This window comes from Podarcis muralis, chromosome 16 (genome assembly GCF_964188315.1).
Source record: "Podarcis muralis chromosome 16, rPodMur119.hap1.1, whole genome shotgun sequence".
Taxonomy (NCBI): domain Eukaryota; kingdom Metazoa; phylum Chordata; class Lepidosauria; order Squamata; family Lacertidae; genus Podarcis; species Podarcis muralis.
Genome location: NC_135670.1, coordinates 33,839,954 through 33,863,262, shown reverse-complemented (window position 1 = coordinate 33,863,262; position 23,309 = coordinate 33,839,954). Strand labels below are relative to the sequence as shown.

Here is a 23,309-nt window from a genome sequence, read left to right as displayed (position 1 = left end):
TTCTTGTTCTAAGTACTTAAGCAAATTTTCACATCAGAATTTCTGGCAGCTTCTAGAATCCTGTTTATTTGGGGGGATATATTTTCAGTATTCTGCACATGTTTGCAGTATTGAACAAGAATTTGAAAATTATAACTCTGGGCAGTAAAACAGGTGTGGCAATTTACTCTTTTAAGCGTCTATGGGTCAGTGAAATGAGGGGCAGTTGTCTTCTAGAAGGGCAGTTGCCTTCTATTACTGAACATGATGATTATTAGAACTACCACACTGCAATTAAAACTGAATCATTAAACAATTTTTACAGGCGGATGCCACAGCCAGCTGCCTTGTAGTTAATGGACCATATTGAAAGAATTTCTTGTGATCAATACTCCTAAAGCCTTTTGTGATATCTTGCTGACCATACCCAGTTGTGGGCTAATTTTATTCCCATTTTATTTCATTTGCTTTCCTAAAATCTTTTGTGCAAAAATAGCTTTAAACACTTGCCCATGTTGAAAGTATGTGTTGTATTTTAGCATGTGTACTATGCTAAATCAGATCGTCTGTATATGATCTCCTAAAAAAAAAAGGGTCTACAGCTGTACAGGTATAGTTTTAGTTCTGACGTATTTTGAAATAACAGCCCTATAAATCAATAGTAAAGAATTTCTGTAATTCAATTTCATGAAATACTGGTTGCAGCAGTGGCATAATCTAGCACTTATTTAATCTACAGCTACTCTTTAATATTGCCCCTCTCTTTTTTAGTCATTCTGTTGGTGGCATGGTCTACCCCCCCCCCCCCCCAATTTTTTCTTTAATGTAGAAAATGGTGAAGCTACCAGTATGCCTTTTTGATAAGGATGTCTTGAGCTGGTTCAGTCAAAATATAATTTTTATTTTATTATTTATTTAACGCCCTACACCCGTAGAACTCAGGGTGGTTTACAACGTAAAATTACAATATCAACAAAGACAACTCAATAACCCCCCTTTCCACAATACATTTAAAAGGGCATTAATTGTCAATCAGCCAAAGGCCTGGTTAAAGAGGTGCGTTTTCACTTAGCACCTAAAAGTGTGTAAAGAAGGCGCCAGCTGAACCTCCCTGGAGAGAGGATTCCACAAACTGGGAGCCACAGCAGAAAAGGCCCGTTCTCTTTTTGCTACTCTCTGGAGCTCTAGTGGAGGAGGCACATGCAGAATGGCCTCAGTGGATGATCTCAGGGTCCAGGCAGGGGTTCCGCAAGAGGCGGTCCTTGAGGTATAGTGATTTTTTGCCATCATGGAGAAGTAAACATCGTTTTGGACAGAATGCGATGCTTATGGGATTCGTTGCTGGAAAATCTGTACTGCAGGCTTGTATTTCAGAATAATGAAGGTAGAGCTGTGCCAAAACCCTGACATATTTCTGTGATGGAAAATTAAACTTTCAGTTGTACCTTTGTAAACTCATGTAGCATAGAGGCTGTAGTACAAATAAGGAATTCCCTGGGTTTGAATCTTCCCTATGCAATACGGGGGTAATAATAAAGGCACGCCAACATAAAAAAGCCTTCAAGAGACACAAGTCAAAACCAGTCTCTGCTTCAAGAGTGTTTATAATGTGGGTCTGGCAATAATAAATGCCCCACTTCTGACTAAAGACAGTTAGACATCTGTAACATGGGGAAGATACATGTATAAAGTGTTTTGAACACTCTAAAGTTCTTTTAAAAATTGCTCACTATTACTGGTATTGCCGTTTTATCTTAAATGAAGGAAACCATTGTATGCTAGTGAATTTCCTTCCACTTTAATTTGCTAATTGTGTCCGTACAATGTATGTTCAGTAGCTTTAAGTCTTTAATTAATGCCAAGGAATCTTTTTCGAAAACCTTTCTCTCCCCTTCTTGTATTCACCCAAACCAGAGTTGCTTTTCTTGCTGAAGGATGAAAATTATTAATGAGCTGCCTCGGAGAATTATACTTCTGAGGCAGAGTCCGTAGACTACCTTTGTGTTTCTCGTACATTAACTAGCAAGCACAGCGGGGATGGAAGCTACCTTTTCCATAGGATGTCACTTCTCTTTATCTAGGGCAGCTCCTGTCTCATAATTGAAGGCAGTGGGCTGTCCAGATGTATTTTTATATGGGAATTCTTCTGAGGACTGATTAAAACCGCAGCTCAGGTTCACACATGCCCTTTCCCATTCTGCTTTTCACAGGCAGGAGATGGCTGTAGGTGGTGAGGATGAAGGATGTGCATGCAGCTGGTGTGGGTGGTATTATGGTTTCCCTTCTCGCACTTCCCATAGGTGCAGAGGAGAGTTCTTAAGAGGTGCCTGACACTCTTGCAGAACTGTAACTCCAAGCATTCGTTAGAAGAAGCTGTGGCAGTGTAAACACATGCCTTGTGGTGCCTGATAATGCCACAGTCTGCATACTTGCAAACACAGGCATATTTCCTTATTTGTACCCATGTGCAGTCACTTAATCTGTTGGGTTTGAAGCAAAGGTTTTAGGCTCCTGTTGGGCCTTTGTTCACAAGGTTTCCTTTGGGTCCCTCCTTCCCCCCCCCCCCCCAAGTCTGTGTCTGGAAAACACTGACCCACCTGCTTTTTCCTGACAAATCAGGTTAGCCTTGATAGGGAGGAATTCTTGGCTTCTTTGGAAGTATGATGGTAAAAAATACGACAAATCTTTAGCGTTTGGCTTCTTGTCATAGGGTTCTCTGCTCTTCAGTTCTGCTTTGTCTCCTATGGCACGATCATATGCTGGTCGAAAGCTCCTAACACTTCTTTATGCTCTAGAAAAAGAGCTTCCTTCAATGTTTGTGGAATTTCCTTACTGCTAGGTTCTGCTCTTGCTACTCAGCACACACATTTTTAGTCATCTTGTTTTATGGGCTGCTGGTAGAATCCTAGAAAAGTGTGTTTTGGTCACAAGTGGGGCCTGGAAGGGCTCCTGTTCAGGGTGCCTACCAGCCAGCATTCATGTCTCACAGAAGCCACCTACGGGTCAAGGAAAATGGAGACACTCTTTTATTGCTTAGTAATGTCAACTTGCGGAATGAAGGTGAAGTTGGAAGACAAACACAATGGCATTTTACAGTTATTTAGGCTACGGTCTACAAATCAGATTAAGCCTTCCTGGAAATAAGCAGTAAATTAACTATATACATTCTGATATTGGCCACCTCTATTCCCCTTGCTCAGCCATACCTTCTCCTTTCCCTAGCACCATCTCCCTCCTCTTGTAGCCCTTTATTAGGAGAGAGAAATGCCAACCCTGCATGAATCCTTTTCACTAATCTCCATGGTTAACTCAGAGCTGAGTTATCAGGGTTAAAAGCGTAGCCCTAGCCCAGAGCTTTCCAAACTGTGTGTCATGACATGTTAGTGTGTCGGCTGCAGCTAGTTTAACCTCCAGTTTGCTAGTAAAACTGAATTACTGTGTCATGAAATGATGCATGTCTGAAAAGTGTGTCACCAACATGAAAAGTTTGGAAAGCTCTGCCCTAAAGGTAAAGGTAAAGGTACCCCTGCCCATACGGGCCAGTCTTGACAGACTCTAGGGTTGTGCGCTCATCTCACTCTATAGGCCGGGAGCCAGCGCTGTCCGCAGACACTTCCGGGTCACGTGGCCAGCGTGACAAGCTGCATCTGGCGAGCCAGCACAGCACACAGAACGCCGTTTACCTTCCCGCTGGTAAGCAGTCCCTATTTATCTACTTGCACCCGGGGGTGCTTTCGAACTGCTAGGTTGGCAGGCGCTGGGACCGAACGACTGGAGTGCACCACGCCGCGGGGATTCGAACCGCCGGCCATGCGATCGGCAAGTCCTAGGCGCTGAGGTTTTACCCACAGCGCCACCCGCGTCCCAGGTAAAGGTAAAGGTACCCCTGCCCGTACGGGCCAGTCTTGACAGACTCTAGGGTTGTGCGCTCATCTCACTCTATAGGCCGGGAGCCAGTGCTGTCCGCAGACACTTCCGGGTCACGTGGCCAGCGTGCTAGCCCATGTTAAAGGGGTATTTGCTTATTTTTAACCTGTTGGGACCTTGAACCCCATGGATATATTCCTTGTTAAAACACAGCATCACTCTGCAGAGAATGAAGCTGTTGCCCCTCCTTTCCTTGTGACCTACTGCATATTTTATATGGAATAGCTAGCTGTTTACAAATGCGTTCCAATACACTAGAAGTACAATTAAAGTATATAAGACAGCCAATGTTCACTTTAGTTCTTACTCGGTAGCTCTCACATTTTTGGGTTCTCACAGGAGCCCATAAGTATATCTTATTGTGCCTAGGAGTATAGAGCGTACAATGGAAGCATAAAGCTTTGGGGCAGCGGGGAGGGCTGGAGAGAGATGTCTTATTTCCCTCCAGCATGAAAGAGAACTCTTGAGGAGATGGCAGAAGACTGGCACTGTGATCCCTGACTCAATCAGCTAGGATAGGAAGGGAATAAATGTGTCTTTGTCTCTCCAAGAAACTGTTCACGCATCCCTGAGGTTACCGTTCACTTTTAAGAGTGAATGGCCTGGGAGAAAAGAGACTAAAATATTTGAACTGTGGGAAGAGAGGTGTATCTGTGACAGCCAGTTACATAGCACTTATGTGTCCACTGAACTGGGAGTTGTGTTAATTCCCTAGCCAAGTAACAGTTCCAAGCAAGGCAGCTTTACCCAACTTGGTGCCAGATGTTTTAGGCTACAATTCCCATCAGCTCCAACCAGAACAGATGGCACCAGGTTGGGAAAGGTTGCCTTAAGTGCTCAGCTCCCCACCCCCGCAAAAAATTAGTCCTATGAATGAGACTTCAGAAATGTTCCATGCCTGTGCTAAAAATAACTGGAATTGTATGCAAATGAGATGTCTTTGTTTTAAATCTTTCTTAATAGCTTTTGTTTTTTTAATAGCACTGTTCGTGGTTATTAATGAGCACATGGAAATGCAAATTTAAAGTTAGACAATGAATATCTTCAATTGCTCCCGAACAACAATACTTGTAATTAAATTGGTTGCTGTGAATGACATGGCAAATTGTATATTATTAGCCACCAGTGACTCTCAAGTTCTCCCCCCCCCCCTTCCTCAATTTTGCTTTGTTCCAAAGTACTTTGAGAGCTTATTCCTTGATCACCCAGTTCAGCAATACCCACAGTGTGATCTTTCTGGTTCTCTTTCTGCTTTTGGGTGAATGATACATGATGTATCTGACAAAGTCAAGCAAAGCTGCATCCTGATGAAGACCTAAGTGGACTTATGATTATGAAGGAGTCAAGTCCACCTTGTTCTCCAAGGTGGGAATGGCTTTGAAAATTGAGATAAAAAGCACTGGCTTTATCTGGCAAAATCAGACTTACTAGTATGATTTGCAGATATCAAATTGAGCAGTTTGAAACATCTAAAGGATGCATGTGTTACAATTTTTTGTTCTGCTTAATATAATTTTTAAAAAATCTTGTAAGTGGCTTACCTAAAAACGATAAAAGTATAGTAGTGACATTCATTAAAAATTTCCTTAAAAGGTACAGGCGATTAGCAAGCTGCATGGTGAAAGCAGAACACCCTGTATCCATCTCTACCAGATATTGTTCAAAGACTATTGCGGGGGGGGGGGGGTCATTGGGATGCAGTGGCCCAATGCAAGGCTCCTTGCTTATGTACATTCCTCTTCTATGAATAGAAGTTTTTTCTAGTGAAAGCAGTTGCTTCAGGGAGTGAGGGAGTTTTCGAAGGCAGGAAAGTAGTGGGGGGGGGTTCTCTCCACTGCAAAACAAGAGGTTGTGGCCCACGGCACCTTGCACCACATTTGCTGGAGGGAAAGAATGTAGTCCATTTCACTTCTCTCTCCCCAAGCATTTTGCTTGTACATCCATCCTCCTAGGCAGATTAAAGCCTTTAGTTGGTTATGCGGTACCCAACATCCTTTAACATGCTTGGCCTGAGAACTGGAGCATTGGTCTTGTCCTTCAGAATTGGAACATGTTTATAACAGTTCATTGTTATGAGACAGAAAGCTGTGAACGCCAAAGCAGGACTGTGTGTATCCGCATGCACCAACAGCTGCAATCTTTATAGGCTGATGCTATTCAGTGCATAACTTCTCTGAGAAGGCACTTTGAGAAGGTAGACAAGAGACTTGACCTGCCACCCTTCAGTATTCCTTCATAATGGTAGTCTTTGTTACCACCCACAGGGTGTATGCTTGATTTAATCCCTTTACTCGTCGTGATACGCTGCTGTGTCAGGAACTGATCCTGGCCCAGAACAGTTATTTCTGGAAGGGTGTTCAATTGCCTTATCAACCCAGCGAATTAAAATTCCAACATCAGCAGTGGATAAACTTTACACCATCTGTTTGTTTTGTTTTGTTGGGGGGGGGGGGGAGAGTCTTTGTTATCAACTTGTCTTTTGTATTTTCTAATATAGTAATGGTCTGTCATAATAAACCTGATTTGCTACAGGTTTCTAAATGTTAGTATGCACTTAGCCTGCTTCACATCTGAGGCTTAGCTTACACTTTCCATTCACTGTATATCAACTAGGTACGTCGATAACTAGACCACAGTAAATGGCTTCTGCCCATAATAGGCATTGGAGCAAAGCCTGCATTCCTCATAAAGGAGGAATAATTGACATTCAGAGGAGGAGAACTGATTAAATAAATGCCTCTAAGAGCTCAGGAGAGAGCCCTGACTTTCTGTTGAAATAACTCTTGTAAGATATTTGTGCAGAAGTATGGGGCAGCCTTGGAACTTTCTTCCTTTTACTTTATCGCTTCTCTGGTGTTTGCTTTTCATTAACCTCTCTGAGATGATGATGATGATGATGATGATGATACAACTTTTATTTATACCCCGTCTTCCCTGGCCGAGACTGGGCTCAGGGCGGCTAACATCAAATATATAACATTGGTATAAAATCAAACAATAATTAAATTACCTCCTAAACACAAGTGAGGATCAAATTAAAATCTAATTAGATGGCTTTCAGCAGGATTAGGGTTGGGAACCGTAAATAGTTTTCAGTTCATCCTTACTGTTGTCCGTCTGGACTCTGGTGGCTACAGCTTCCCATTTCCTCATCCTTAGAAACCGTGTCTTCACAAAATCCTGATTTTCAGTGTGGCCGTGTATGTGTGTGTACACAAGCACAAGTTCAGTCAATTTGCAGTGGTACCTGAAACAGTCTAGGTCTGCTTGTGGTACACTATGGCTCCATGTGAATGGAGATTTTTTTTTTATTTGCTCTTTTAACATAGCAAGCAGCAGAAGTTATGTTCTAAGCAGTACATTGGAGTTATCTCAGAAATCCTGTAGCTAACTTACTTGCTAATTATGTAATTGCTAATTGCTCATCCCTTTCTCCTCTTCCCGTCCATTTTTAGTGGCTGTCTGTCTGTCTGTCTTACACACACACACACACACAGAGAGAGAGAGAGAGAGAATTTATAATATGAAAACTATCCGGATTCTTCTTGGACTCCATATAGTTTTGACACTTTTTTTTAACCCATAACTTCTCCCGACTCTAAATCACCAGATGTGGTGAAAAGGTACGCATGTCACAGCTGTGTGGAAAGGTGCCAAAATGAAGCACTTCTTATCAGATCTTACCACAGTATTACTGAACTAAAACTAGCATTGTTTGTGTTTGAACTGTGTCAAATATTTTTATGCCTTCAAACAAAATATTGATTCCACTGAGACGACTGATAAAAATGTTTCTGTGCTCTAGTTTCTGACATTTTCAGGACTACTTGCCTGAAACAATATTTCCCAAACAAAATAGTTGGGTTTTTGCTATTGCTGTCACCACATTTTTGTCAACAGTAGGCCTTTCCTGCTCCCCTGCTCAGGAAAAAAAATATATTGTTTACACTAGAAGCTGAAACCAGGGCTTTAAGAGGGCTGCAGCAATTTTTTTTAGGCTACTTTATTTCCAAGTTATTACTGTATTGTCAAACTTCTACTAAAGTGAACTCCAAATAAGAGTGGCAAAAACTAAGTTTGGAGTACCGTAGGTACTAACTGTAAATGGTGCTGAGACTTGACTTTGTCTGGAAGCCCCACCCCATCTGAAAGACTTGCTCCCTAATCTTAGAAAGTGGGGCTAGTATTCTTGATGGCCTTTATTGCTGTCCACAATTCAAGGTTGAGACTTGAATATGCTCCTTGCCCCCTCAATAGGAACTTTGCTCTGCATTATAAGTTGTAGTAGGAGGAGTGGATGTCTTAGTAGAAGAGTACATGCTTTGCATGTAAAAGGTCTCAGGTTTAAACCCCAGAATGTCTTAAGTAAGGCTTGGAAAGACTCTTGTCTGAAACTCCCCAGAGATGCTGCCAGTTGATGGGGACCAGGCTTCCCCAACTTGATGTTTTGAATGGCAAGTCCCACTGTCTCTATTGCCCTTTATAAAGGTAAAGGACCCCTGACAGTTAAGTCCAGTCGCAAATGACTCTGGGGTAGCGGCGCTCATCTCGCTTTACTGGCCGAGTGAGCCGGCGTTTGTCCGCAGACAGTTTTTCCAGGTCATGTGGCCAGCATGACTAAGCCGCTTCTGGCGAAACCAGAGCAGCGCACGGAAACACCGTTTACCTTCCCGCCGGAATGGTACCTATTTATCTACTTCCACTTTGACATGCTTTTGACCTGTTAGGTTGGCAGGAGCTGGGACCGAACAACGGAGCTCACCCCATCGCGGGGATTCAAACCACCAACCTTACGATCAGCAAGCCCAAGGCCCAGTGGTATACACCACAGCGCTGCTCGCGTCCCATTGCCCTTTATAGCTAGACCCAATTTGAACTTCAGATATTTGGGGGGGGGGGGGATCTGTATGACGCTAGGGCAGTTGCTCTGTCAGCAAAAACATTTCATCTTGTCATATGGAACAATCCCCTTTCTCTCTTTCCCCAGCCTGCTGTTGTGCTGTCTCTCCCAACCTCAGCACCAGTTGAGGGGGGGTGGGGCACGCAGTAAAGCCTCATCACACTAGTGGAAAACCTATAAAATCAGAATTTGCTATGAATGGTGACTTTCTTTCATACTTTATAAGATCAGTTTCTCTAGGAAAATTATAAGGTGGGGAAGGGTTCCATTTTGTCTTTAGAAGTTTTAGCACAGTGCATTTTCTGAATTCTGCTGTTTGTGGGGTAAATGAAGGCTTTTTTTTGGGGGGGGGGGTTGGCCTGAACTTTTATATGGATGAATTCTGATTTATCTGCTGCAATCTGAAAATCAAATTGAAAAGGTATTAGCAGAGCAACCAAGTTATGCATTTTGTTAACATGGCAACTGTTCAAATAGCTGCTTTGCATTCCTTGGCACCTCTCCTCGTAGATAACTCTGGTCACAGCTAATTTCCACAGGTGGTAGAAGTAATGGAAAGCTTCTATGTGTCTCTGTTATTGTGCCCCCTCCCCCACAGTTTTATACTTCCTCTGCCCTGACTTGTCTCTTGTGCAGTTCTATCAGCTACACTTCAGGGAACATTTTGGCATTTTAATGAGAGCTTCTGTGCTCCCCTGCCAGATATCTCAGCACTGGGGACCCACTTTGATTCCCTGCCCCAGCCTTTCTTGAGATTCAGCTGTGAAACCTCAGAAAATGCCATTCAAAATACGGGTCAAATTTTCTGCTCCTTTCATATATCGAAAATCTCTACCACTTTATCTCAGCTTCCCATTTCTCTGGTCTTCTGCCCTTTTAAGTTTCTAAAATCTGACTTTGTTTTCAGGACTGTTCTCTTTGACCAGTTTCTTACAATATCAATATCTGAAGGGGCTCTGTGGCAAATACTGTTGATAGGAATACTTCAATTTAATAATAAAGTCCAAGTCTTTAGTACAGTGCTCAAAATAGGGTCTTAATCTTTTGATTTCTCATGTTTTTCATTTTTACCATGGTAGTCATTAAAATAAATTCAGTACAGTACTTTACTACATTTAATGACTGGATTATTAAATACATCCTCGTTGCATTCAGAAAAAAGCATTTACAGCATTAATCTGAACTACGAATAATCTTACAGTTTGAAATTATTTTCCTTTTCCTTTGAATAGTAATTACCGTAACTGACTCTATGACACTCTCTCTGTCTGTCTGTCTGTCTGTCTCTCCCTCCCCCCTCCCTTTTGCAAATTGTCATAGAAGAACATTCCCCAAACAAAGAAGCATTGAATTTTATGACATTTCACATGTACCAGGGCTTTTAAAACTAGAGTGTGTGTCAAGTTGTGTAGTATTAAAGTCATCCTTACTGCAAAAGGCTGTGATTCAGAGCACGATTTAAGGTATGCCTTGAGAGTGCATGTGTGTCCAGTGGAAGTTTTTAGTATGATAAAAAGGTGGAATGCATTCTTTTGCTATGGTTGATTTTATTTCTTCCAAATATGCCATTTATAATGTATATCTATAGTATCTACAGTTTCTTGGTTCATATGTAACGGGAAACTGATTATCTAGTCCAGAAGTGTTGAATTACAACATGTTGAGGAGGGAACAGGCCATGCAAATGTGGAGCCGAGTGTCCTGGCTCCTGCAGGACAAAGGACTCTTAACTCGGATCTCATTTACTACTGTATGATTGCTCAGTACTGTACAAAATCAATGCAAGGATACCAACACAGCAGGTACAGGTGACCAGGTGAGCTGAAACATTGTTCCAACAGTTGACACACCCCCTGGGCTCCTGTAATAGAGAGGGGTGGTCATGACTTTAGCACAGCAAACAAAGTGGGACCTGGCTTTGTGCCTGCAAACAGGAACTCCATCTAAGGGGCTGGGCTGTCTGTTTACACTGGTGCTTGCATCTCTGTATCCTAGACGATGGAGAGGTTTCATACTGGACATTGAGCGCTTCCTGGGTGGGTGGTGGCTTGTCAGCAGAGGCTGGTGGGGGCTAGTAGCAAGGCAATCTAGTGGGCCCATCCTCAAGGTCAAGTTACTCACCCACAAACGAATTCCCTAACAGCTCAGATGACTCCTAGGGTCCCGATATGACTTACCTTAACCTGCTGGGGTCTTCCCCAGGGTAATCTTTGGGCACCTCAACCCACCCCTGCCCCCCGTTGAAACAGCCCCTCCAGGACACTGTCTTGGGACTCACTACACTGAGACTCATTCATATTTCACATAAAACCAAGATGCATACATCCCAACTGAGTTATCTGGGGTACTCAGAATCACCTGCTGACTTTGAAATACTAAATAATAATAAAATTATTGATTGTGGCTGCAAACATAATAGCAACAATTCACATCTCTTGTGCAGAACCATATGGAACATTTGTTAAATTCTTCTATGACATGGTTATCTTTTTGTGTGTTTGCAGTTGTGGTTTTAACCCTTCTTTGCAAGGTGAACCTTTCACTTTTTTTCCAATGTAGGGATGTGCTAGAAGAACCTCTTAAGAGGCGGCTAAAGTTAGAAGTGTTCAATACATCCAGCAATTACCATGTCCTCTTACAGCTTTTTGAAACACAATTTCTTATTGATCCTGTACCTTAGAGGTCTTGCAGAGCTTCAAGGCACACCAGTGGGTAGAATTTCAGCATAGGCCTGAAGTAATTCCAGGGCACAGCTAGAGTAATGGAAATTGCATATCCGCTTTGAAGTTCTCCTTCTGACAACCCTCAGATTTTTCGCATCAGAATAAGTCAGCACTTTTTGTGAATATTGCAGGAACGTTTGTATTTGTGTTAGATTAGAAAAGGTCACCTTAGAAAACCAACAGACCGCCTATCAGCCCCCTTTTTTCAGTTGACTTTGGAGAGCATTTCCATTCTCTGAATATTAAAGCTAAGCCACAACATTCTGTTATTGCCCAGCTTGGTGGCAGTTGTCTGGAAAGACCAATTCTGCTACTACGTGTGCTGCATGACTCCTCAGAATTAAAACCCTTGCTTAAGCAGCCTATTCGCTTCCTTGTTTGAGGCAGTCCTTCCAAGTTTAAAAACCACAAGCTCATTTCAGGGGAACATGAGAAGTGCCTTATACGGAATCAGACCATTGATCCATCTAGCTTAGTACTGTGCACACTGGCTGGCAGCAGCTCCCCAGGATTTCAGACCCAGGAGTCACTTCCAGCCATACCTGGAGATGCTAAGAATTAAACCTGCGATCATCTGCATGCAAAGGTGGAGCTCTGAGTTACAGCCCTTCCCTTGTATATAAATGCTATACCCATTTCTGGTTCTGCCGTAGATCACATGTTACGTGCGGCGGGGAATCTTTCAGTGGAAACGCGGGGTAAAACTTTTATGAATATATTAAATGCACTTTATTTAATAGTTTGCCGCAGCAGATCAACCGAGGTTTTTATCCAACTAAGTTACACTCAGTGACCCACCTAAATTGGCCAAGTCCATTTATTTTGCAGGGGTCTTCTCAGAGTAGGCCTAACATTGGATGCAATTCTTGATGTCTTGCAATGTATTAAGGTTTTTATGAGTGCCTGCTTTGATACAGGTGTACAGTAAAAGGTTGGCAATAGCAAGCATGTCTTTCTGTCCGCTTCATCCTGAGCATTGCTTAACAGGCCAGTACAGTAGCACAAATTAGACACATCTTTCTAGCCGATACAGTATTCTCCTCTGCTCTAAATGTGTGGACTGTCTGACCACCCGAACGTCCTCCACGGGTTCCGATTGTCTGCAGGAGCTTCCTGCAGCCGCACCTTAGTTTCAGAACATTTTGTCAAGCATTCTTCCGGAACAGATTCTGTTCGACTTCCAAGGTACAACTGTATTTGGATTTGGAGGTTGTGTACTGTAACAGAGTATTGGGGGGGGGGTCCTGAAGTTGAAAGGGGGATATAAAGCATTTGAGGTGATACAAATATGGTTGAGAGAGAAAAAAACGTGTGAATGAGAAGTAATAGATGATCTCTTACTTTATATAGTTTAAAATGCATTGTTTTATATAAGATTATTGCAAACTGCTCTGATAATTTTGTATGAATAGCAATCCAGATATTTATAAACAAATGTAAATGCAAAGACAACTTCAGCATTTGTTACTACTAAAAATAATATGTGCACCAGTGGGCCTTATTCCGTGTATTCTGCTTCTGTCTCAATTATCTGTTTACATTGTCAGCATCTCATATTCTTTTCACTGAAGCCCTTTCAGTTCTGATTCATTGCTTCTAGCATTTGTGCCTTCCATTTTTGCTTGTTTTATTTGCTAGGAGCCTCCAGTAAGCCAGTCATCCTGATATGAGGGGGGTAGTTGCATTTAATTCACATGGCAATGCTGTAAAATTCTTTATGGTCCTTGAAGCAAAATTACCAAAGGGTAGCTTTACTATTGTGTGGAGCTTCCCGCCCCCCCCCCCCCAAACACGGTCATAAAAAACCACTGTCAATTAGCACTCAAAGAGAGATGTGTCTCCCTCATATCTGAAATTTGGCTTTAAATTACCTTTGTGTATTGTCCAACATAATCACAGTTGAAGAGGCAGGAGGCAAACCTAGAGCCATCATTTTTAATTGGTTTTCTTTATCGTAAGAGATTCTTACTAAAATTCTTCTAAGCCTTTCCATGTTAAGTTATGCAAGGATAAGATAGGCAAAGTTGGGAACCAGTGACCCTCCAGTTGATGTTGGACTGCAACTCCCATCATCCCTGACAGTTGTCCAGGCTGGCTGGGGTTGCTGGAGCCCCAACAACAATTAAAGGGGCCACATGTTCCCCAGTCTAGGTTTCTAGCAGATGCATAGAATTTATCCAGCTTAAAATAGCAGATGAGATCTTAATGGAACATTTCATATGGAAGGTGGCTGTTGGGGGAGGAGGAAGGCCTGTGGTGCTAGATTTCTCTTTCTTTCTTTCTTTCTTTCTTTCTTTCTTTCTTTCTTTCTTTGTAGAGGCACAAAATGGCATTTTGCAAATTTCCTGGTACATTATGCTATATTAAATTGACTGACGTTTAGGGACACTTTATAAATTACTTCTTTATTTTAAGTTTACAAATGAAAAATATAGGGGAGAATGCAACAAATGCATGTTGCTATTCAGGTGTACTTGGCAGGGATCTGTTATTGTCTGCAGGTCTCTGAGTTGATGTTCGGTGACAAACCAGTTTTTGGTGTTCCTTAATGGTCTAGTTTGCACATAGCACTACATCACTTGCATGCACAAACTGGAACAAGGCAGACTGAGGCCTCGGGCTCACATGCTCCTTTTCCCTCCTCCTACACTGTGTGCATAAGAACTTGGCCTAGTCTTTCATTTCAGTTAATCTTGGCTGGCTGCCTATGAACAGAGACTATGGTTTTAATCCAGACTCTTGCCAGTCTCTGATCAGCAGGCTTATTGAACCAACCAGAATTTGTGATATGCCCTGGATTTGGTTCACAAAAAATTTCAGAGGAAAGTGAGACTAAATGCTAGTGAATTGCTGCTCCCAGCCACGCAGAAGGAATGGGGGGCAGGGGGAGTGACCAAACCCAGTTTGTGTACTAGCAGTAAAACACGGTTTAGTGTGAAGTGCCGGTGCATCCAGTGTGAGGAATGTTAGAATGTTTAACTTCACATGGGTGTTGGTTGGATAAAACCATTTCTAGGGTATCTCTCATACATATTGTTATATATTTGTACCAGCACAGGCTCATGTTGGGGGATCATTGTGGCAACAGTGACTTGATTGAGGTAGTACTATGTCTTAAGTTTAACCTTGTTGCATTCGCTGAACATCAGGTGTCCATATGTGTGGACAGGATGGGGGAGAGGCTTATCATTAGCATCTCCAGGTAGAAGTGGGAAAGCCCCTTCTATGAAACTCTGGAGAGCTGCCCACCATCAAGTGTAGACAGTACTGACGGTCTGAATCGTTGTAGAAAAGCTTTATATGTAATTTACTTTTTCATCAGGAATATGTCAGCTGCACTGTGAAACAAGTATAACTTTACATTACTATCCTATTTGAATGTGAAGGGTGGTTGAGAAACCTGGTGGTGTTTTTTTACATGGGGGGCAGGTGAGAAATCACATAGGCTTCTGAAGATGAAACCATTTATGTGGCTGAGGAATTACTGCTGAATATGTATGCAATGCTTGTGAAAATTAGAAAGTTATATGCTGTCTTGCTGGACGTGAGGTGTCTCATCAAAACCAGCACATAAAGTACAGATTATTCCTTTTTATTGGGTCAGCTCTTGCTCTGAGCAAGATTGTCCAAGTTTCCCAAGCCTTGCAGACTACTGCTGCAGATAAATGTTGCTGTGCTTCAGTCCCTTGTAGAAAGTGACCTTGTTAGAATAAGATTGAGAAAATGAGAAGAAAGTAGCATCCAAATGCAAAAAAGGACAGAGTAATAATAATTGTGACAGTTTCTTTATGTATTTGAGTCTCTTCCCATAAAATGTCAAGAAGCAATGAAAGATCAAAATTCAGCAAATACAACTTTTCATTCTTGCCTGCCAATACTTTATACGTTATTAAGGTCCTTTCCTTCTAGTCTGTCTAGCTCTCAAAAACATGTTGAAAATGGGTATGTGGGGTAAAAATATTAAATGTGGATCCCATGTTATAGGTTGATGTTCTAGATGGGCCTTGGTTTTGAAAGAGTGGAAGATGGCTGCACTGTTTATTTTATTTCCTTTAAAACAATTATACACTCGTTTACAAATTCCAAGGCAGCTTGCATCCTGAAACAATACATTGAGCAGAATTCTGAAAGAAACTGTAATAGATAGGTGAAAAAATGTGATTTCAGGAGGTGCTGATTAAGCTTCGTGCCCACTTTATTTCCAGTTGAAAGTTGAATGTGCAGGGAGGCAGTAGAACACTTTAATCATTCTGCTCTCTACTCTTGTTTGGAAGCTAGATATCTAAAGTAGATGCCAGATCTGCCATTGCAAACCTCCTCTTCTTCTTTTTGTAAAGTAACTTCAGCTAGCCAGTCACACATTTCAGTACAAAGTCACTACAACAAACTTCCCTGACCTACAATGTAGGAAGGGTGGAGAGATGTCAGCTACTGACTTTTGTGTTCTGGTGTGAAGTTTTGCAACATGTTCGTTACCTGTTAGGACCTCTGCTGAGTTACGCTTCTGACAAGGATGGAAAACTTTTGTTAGGAGAAGTAGTTAGAGATGTAGATACAACACTGGTGTCATTCCTCTCATCTTAGGTCAAAGTGTGACCCACGTCCGGGTTCCAACTCTCAGGTGACATCCAGTGATTCAGCATATTCAGTTCCTACTTACTGTATTTTTCGCTCTATAGGACACACCAGACCATATGAGGGGGAGAACAGGGGGGGGTGATTTTCCCCCTCTCTGCTCAGCGCCCCTTCAGTGAAGCGGCAGGAGAAACGGAGCCCCTTCCATTTCTCCTCCCACTTCGCTGAAGGGGTGCTGCGCAGCTCCCCCTCTCTGCTGAAGCCAGGAGAGGCTTGCTCTTCCGGCTTCAGCAAAAGGAACCCGAAGCCTTTGGAGCACAGCGCGAGTTCCCGCTACGCTCCAAAGGCTTCAGGGATAGCCACCTGAAGCCTTTGGAGCGCAGCGGGACTTCGCGCTGTGCTCCAAAGGCTTCGGGTTCCTTTCACTGAAGCCAGGAGAGTCTTGCTCTCCGGGCTTCAGCAAAAGGAACCCGAAGCCTTTGGAGCGCTCCCTCTGCGCTTCGGAGGCTTCGCGTTGCTATCGCTGAAGCCAAGGAGCCTGCATTCGCTCCATAGGACGCACATACATTTCCCCTTAATTTTTGGAGGGGGAAAAGTGCGTCCTATAGAGCGAAAAATATGGTAGTTACTCCTTGTCTGGATACTTTTGATTTAGAAGTGGGAAGCTGAATGTAATGGGGCTCATTGCTAGTGACAAGCCTTCCTTTTCTTTCACCTTTGGCAATCACTCGTAGCCGAGTAAGATTGTCTTCCATGAACACGGTTTTAACAGTGAGTCTGTAAGTGACTGTGGAGGCCAATTCTGTATCTACATGTCCTTCCACAATGAGGCCATAGCTTTCTGGGCAGGTGTTGATTATGGTGAGGGTTTGCCAAACGTGCCTTCCTCATGGAACAATTCTTGCTTTCGTCCTGAGTTTGAGCGTCTTCAAAGTCCATGACATCTTTGGTAAAGGCTGTTCTCCAATTGGAGCGCTCGCAGGCCAGTGTTTCCCAATTGTTGGTTTTATACTACATTTTTTAAGATTTGCCTTGAGAATCTTTAAACCTCTTGTTGACCATTAGCATTATGCTTTCCATTTTTAAGCTCGGAATAGAGTAATTGCTTTGGAAGAAATTGTTGTTGGAGAATAGTTGCTTCAACACGTGTGATCTTTGCTTCTTCCAGTACACTGGCATTAGTTTGCGTGTCTTTCCAAATGATGTGTAAAAATTTTTTGGAGATGCCATTGATGGAATATTTCAAGGTGTTGGAGATGGGGTTTATGTAGTCCATGTTTCACAAGCATACAGTTGGTAGTACAGTAGCTTTGTAAACAAGCATTTTGGTTTCCCAGCGAATGTCCTGGTCCTCAAACACTCTGCACTTCAATTGGGAGAAAGCTACATGTCAGCCCTTGTGGAAAGATAACATTACACCATTGAGTTGGTGTTCCTTTACAGGGCATGTGATGGGCCAAATTGTTGAATTGAGTCTGATTTGATGAGCACAGGAACTCAGCTTCATTCATTCACAGGAACTCAGCTTCATTTTTTCTGAAAAATCCTGGGCTGACTTCTTCAGTTTATCACTGTTAAATGTGCAAAATGTTTCCTCCATCTCCATTCTCAGAGCAGCCATGGCACAATAGGTCATTAATGATCCCTTTTTACAGTTAAGAGATTTAGGGTAATAACTGGCCAAAGATTAACAAGGGACTGCAGAGGGGGTTTTCGATTTTAACCTAGACTTCCAAACTAATGTATATACTGTGTACATATTGACACAATGCTAAAACCTGCCTGGCTTTATTTCAGACTGTTGGTAACATGCAGTGTCCCCTGTTGACTGGCATCAGGACATTGCCGACCCTGGAAGCAAAGGCACCTGAAAGGCCTTCAAGCAGAAGCAGAGATCTGCCCAGGGAAGAAGAGCGGGAGAAAAAGAAGAAAAAGCACAAGAAAAGATCCCGGTCAAGGTCAAGGTCGCCTCCTTCCAAATATCACTCTTCGTCTAAATCCAGGGTTCGATCACATTCAAAAGCCAAGCACTCACTTCCCACTGCCTATAGAACTGTCCGGCATTCCAGGTGGGTTTTCTGAACTGATGTTATTGTTAAGTGCTTTTCTACGCTCATTTCTTTTTCCTCGGAGGTGCCGCCTTTGTGAGGCTGCCATACATGCTATTTATTCACCAGGTTCAGATTAGATCTTTATGATGTATTGCCTAAAACTGTAATGTCTGAAGCAAATGCATGTTTTCTTTTTGTACCTGTGCCCTGTCTTCCACACATTAAAAGGTTATAGAGAGCTGCAGCTGATCACATGGGGCACACACGCCTTATGCTGTTTTGGAAGCAAGGTGTGTCATTTTAAAATAAAGCACTACTTCTGTGGCCTCAGAGAAGCCACCATTTCTCAGCCTCCCCCCAAAAAACCCGCCCTCTAGCATTGTAATATGGGAATTAAAACAGGTTGCTATAAAGATTACAGAAGCTCAGTACTTGAGATATTCTGAGTGTTAACCTATATTGAACTTTTTTTTAATTGGGCATAGCATAGCTACCCAGCAGTTTTGCTTTTGCTTTCAGGAGCACAGCTTAACTTGGTTTTGTTCTAATAAGTTGGCACACATTTTGTTAGGAACTGGTGTTAAAACTTTGTTTTGATTTGATTAAACAACCTTTAGGACTGATTTACCTCGAGAAGATGAATTGAAGTTCGGGTAGCCTGTGAGTTTGAAAGCTGAAGATTAAAGGGCCTTTGGAACAAATGGCACTGCACAATTCATACCTTGCACAAAGTGATATTCAGAGCCCTTCTAGGGGCATCCTGCTGCTCCTTTTCTTCTTCTTCGCTGAGTTACCAGGCCAGTTTTGAAAGCAGGCATGGTCTTGTTCTAAAAAAACCCAACAACGTTGTGTGGGAATGTGGTGCTATTCGGAACAAGGGGCATTCCTTGCAGAACAGAGCCCTAGCAAAGCTTTGTGTGTTCTCAGCATATATTTACCACTCCGTGGTCCCTGAAATAGATGTGTTTCATGTTTTTGGACTAAAGCTCCCATCAGTCACAGCCAGCATGGCCCTTGATCGGGGATGATGGGAGTTGTAGTTCAAAACATCTAGAGGGAAAGACTAGTGTACACAGCCCTGAGCTAGTCAGACAAATAATCCAACCTAATAAAAGGCAGCTTCCTGTGTTCCAGCACTAGCATATATGGGGCTAGAGGGCCTCTGGCAGCAAATGGTTCCTCAAACCTCGTGCAGCTTCAGATGCACCTTGGAAACCTGATAGCTCTTAGCTTAGAACCACAGTTACAACTTTTAATGGACCACACCATTGTAGATAGAAGTGTGAAAATTTGCCTAAAAGGGCCAGACACAAAGAGAGCTTGACTAGCGCAGTGTTTCCCAACCTTGGGCCTCCAGCTGTTTTTGAATTACAATTCCCATCATCCCTGACCACTGGTCTTGCTAGCTAGGGATGATGGGAGTTGTAGTCCAAAAACAGCTGGAGGCCCAAGGTTGGGGAACACTGGACTAGGGAATGGCTGTACAAGTGCTGAGTCACTTGTTCCCATTTGGACCTGTTGCCAGCGGGAAGATATCGGGGGGGGGGGCAAGAATATTGAGGGTTTCTGGGTTCCTATCTTATATTAACCAGATTTCTCAAAGACCAGGTGATGGTCTGCAAATCAGGCCACATGTGCAGCATATACGTACGCCCTTTTTAATCAACTTTTCCCTGTAGAGATTTTTGCTGCATAGCAAAGCCATTCATGGATAGCAAATATGAATTCATTTCGGTAGAAATTTTTGTCCTGCCTTTATAGTGCTGAAGCGCCACTCAGGGCAGCTTACAACTATTTGAAATCAAAATGTCATAACAAAACAATAAAAGACATTTTAATACACATTAAGTACGCTAGCAAGGCAGCATTAAAAATGCAGCCAGACCACAGATAAAAGCATAACCTTTATATAAAACAGAATATACTTAGCAGGCAAAAAGCCTGCGGGAATATAAATGTCTCTTGTCTTTCAGCAGCTGGTAAAGTGAACCTTCTGCATTTCAGCATGGCAAGATACTCCACAGTATCAGTGACCAGCCACTGCTATGTCCTGTTGTTGGGTGGCCATATTAATATGCTTCAGATACATTACCATGAGGAAAGCTTCAAGTTTTCTTTCCTTGTCAGCTTTCTAGACTCATTCCAGCTTTTCCCTATTGGCTCATGCCCCAGTGGAGGATCTGTTTCCCTAACACATAGGAAAAATGATCACTTTGGGGCCCCTTTTATTGAGCTGAATCCAGCACCTGATCCTTGTGTTTGCTTGGTTGGCCTCACACATAAGCATAAAATGGATCTCAACATTACAGTGGTTTAGTAGCTGTGAACTGTCAGTCTTTGAATACCTAATGCATGGTATTCTGGTTGAGAAAACTCACAGTTAATACAAATAAGGAACGTATTAATTATGCATATGTAAATGTTCTTTATTTTTGCTTACAAAGTTTGTTGAATGAAGTTGGCATTGTATATCGAAGGGTGGAGGCAGAGATAAGATCATAAAAATAAGTGGTTACACAGTGAGTGATTTAATGTTGCAGTTAGATTTTACACCTGAAAATTCTCAGGCCACTTGTTCACAAAGTCCCACCTACAGAAAGATACGACACTTGCTCTGGGGGCCTATCTATCTCGGGCTGCTCCTGATAAATGGGTGTGGAGGATTGTCCCAAGTTTGCATTTCAGTTGAGCCAAGAATTTCATTTCACATTAATTTTCTTTGTGTGTTTCACTAATAATTACTTTGCTAAGCCACCTACTCTGTTTACCCAGCTAACAAACCCTGTATAGTAATTAGCAGAGAGAGGCATGATTAAAGGATTACTTTTAAGATTAGCTGATTGGCAGAGGTAAAGTTAACATGCTTATTGTCTCAGTTTCAAAGAATCAACTAGGCTAGGGCGCAAAATGGTTTCCCTTTGTTAAAATGGTGCAAATTTGTGTGCTGCGTTGCTTCAAAATCCATTCATTTCCCTTGGAGGCAACATCTTTTCGCACCAGTGCTGCTCCTTAAGATGTAGGATTATATGCCAAATCTTTCCAACATAATAGAACTTTAAACAGACCTTGTTTAGCAACACAATTGAAAGGGAAGGCCTTATTAATATTTCACACCTTATCAAATAATATCCTTACAATTTATCATGTTAAAATAAGGCTTTTATTCAAGCTAGTAAAAGCAGCTCTTCTCTATTTAATACTGTGGGGTGGGGCGGGAAAGTACCATAGTCAAAGCTGTGATTGTTTTTAGATAGATAGATAGATAGATAGATAGATAGATAGATAGATGATAGATAGATAGATAGATAGATAGATAGATAGATAGATAGAGGGGTTTTTCTATAAAAATGTTTAGGGGTACAGTACTCTCATTTTGACTCAAGAAAATCACCATTTTATAGTTCAAATCGGGGGAAATAAATACAGTAAATGGACAAAAGTACAAAGATTCACAAAATGTTTAGGGGTATGTGTACCCCTGCGTACCCCCAGAAGAAAGCAGAACCACTTGAAATTAAAGAGCATGACACAGCTACTTACAAAGTAGTTTAAGCAAATAGCTTCCCTATTTGTCTGAGCCCTTGTAGGCTGAAACAGTTGTAATCACGCTTCCCTTAAAAATTCAGCTGCAGTTGAGGGATCTTTTAGTGACCCTTTTAGTGACCCTTCTTAACTTCCCATACCAGCCTATTTATTACTATTATTATGAAGGTGAAGTGTGTGCATCCATATCTAATCCCAGAATCCGCAGGGATATAGAGCATGGAGCCATGGCTGAGCAGCCCATCAGTGGGAGCAGCATCTGAGTGCAAGAGCTCTCAGGCAGCTTCATTAGTGCAAAGAGATGACTGCTGAGCCTTTAGAGGAAAATCCTGCTAAAGCATCAAGGTTCTGACTGATCTCTAGCGTCTTCAGTCTTGGTTTTTATCCCTCTTTACTATTACCGCTATCACTGTCCTTCTTTGAAAGATCGGGGATAAGATCAGATTTTCAAGGGAAACTGCAGTCACTCTGCAGTGCAGTACATAGCAGCTCTCTCTCTCCCCCCCCCCCCCCCCAGTTCTTAGCACCTCTAGGTTAGGACTGCAAAAGAACCGTGTCTGAAATTCTGGGGTGCTGCTGCCAGTCTGGGTAGGCATAGACCAGTGGTCTGATTCAGTATAAGGCAGCTTCGTTTGCTCACCTACTTAACATATCAAATCACTACTTATAAATCTTAAAATGCATATGGCTTTGGAATCAAATAATTGAGAACTCAAAACGTGTGTGGGTGTGTGGAAGAAGGACCCTCAGGAAGCTGACAGTATCTCCAGTGAACAATATGTTGTCATAGAGTTGTAAGAGACCCAGAGGATCATCCAGACCAACCCCCTGCAATGCAGGAATAATCAGCTGGCCCATACGGGTTATCCGAACCCATGATGACCTTGGCATTATCAGCACCACGCTCTAACCAACTGAGTCACCTATCTGCTGGTTCTTTAAATATATGTATATATATTTGTGGTGTGGGACGCGGGTGGCGCTGTGGGTAAAACCTCAGCGCCTAGGACTTGCCGATCGCATGGTCGGCGGTTCAAATCCCCGCGGCGGGGTGGGCTCCCGTCATTCAGTCCCAGCGCCTGCCAACCTAGCAGTTCGAAAGCACCTCCGGGTGCAAGTAGATAAATAGGGACTGCTTACCAGCGGGAAGGTAAACGGCGTTCTGTGTGCTGCGCTGGCTCGCCAGATGCAGCTTGTCACGCTGGCCACGTGACCCGGAAGTGTCTGCGGACAGTGCTGGCTCCCGGCCTATAGAGTGAGATGAGCGCACAACCCCAGAGTCTGTCAAGACTGGCCCGTATGGGCAGGGGTACCTTTACCTTTACCTATTTGTGGTGTAACAGGGTGTACATCTTGTAATGAGGTTTGAAGATAATGCACGCCTACTGAAATCAGGTAATGAAATTAAGGCCCATCCCTTCCCACTTGGGATTTTGAACATTTCCCTCTTATGCCTCCTGTTCAGGTCTCGCTCAAGATCACCCAGGAGAAGAGCTCACACACCTGAAAGGCGCAGGGAGGAGAGGAGCGTCCCAACTGCATATCGTGTCAGCAACAGTCCAGGAATGAGTAGGCGGCGCACACGTTCCAGGTATGAGGCTGTGTTTCAAT

The 23,309-nt window shown here is 42.7% G+C and overlaps 1 protein-coding gene across 5 annotated transcripts in view; it reads left to right on the top strand.

Moving 5' to 3' along the window:
* Nucleotides 1-23,309, top strand: part of SFSWAP (splicing factor SWAP) — a 98,907-nt gene that overhangs the window by 57,519 nt on the left and 18,079 nt on the right. For all 5 annotated transcript variants that reach the window (XM_028711144.2, XM_028711143.2, XM_077920473.1 and 2 more), the window contains 2 exons: nt 17,902-18,173; nt 23,164-23,289. In XM_028711144.2, the coding sequence (XP_028566977.2) occupies nt 17,902-18,173; nt 23,164-23,289 (398 nt within the window). The remainder of the gene's footprint in view (nt 1-17,901; nt 18,174-23,163; nt 23,290-23,309) is intronic.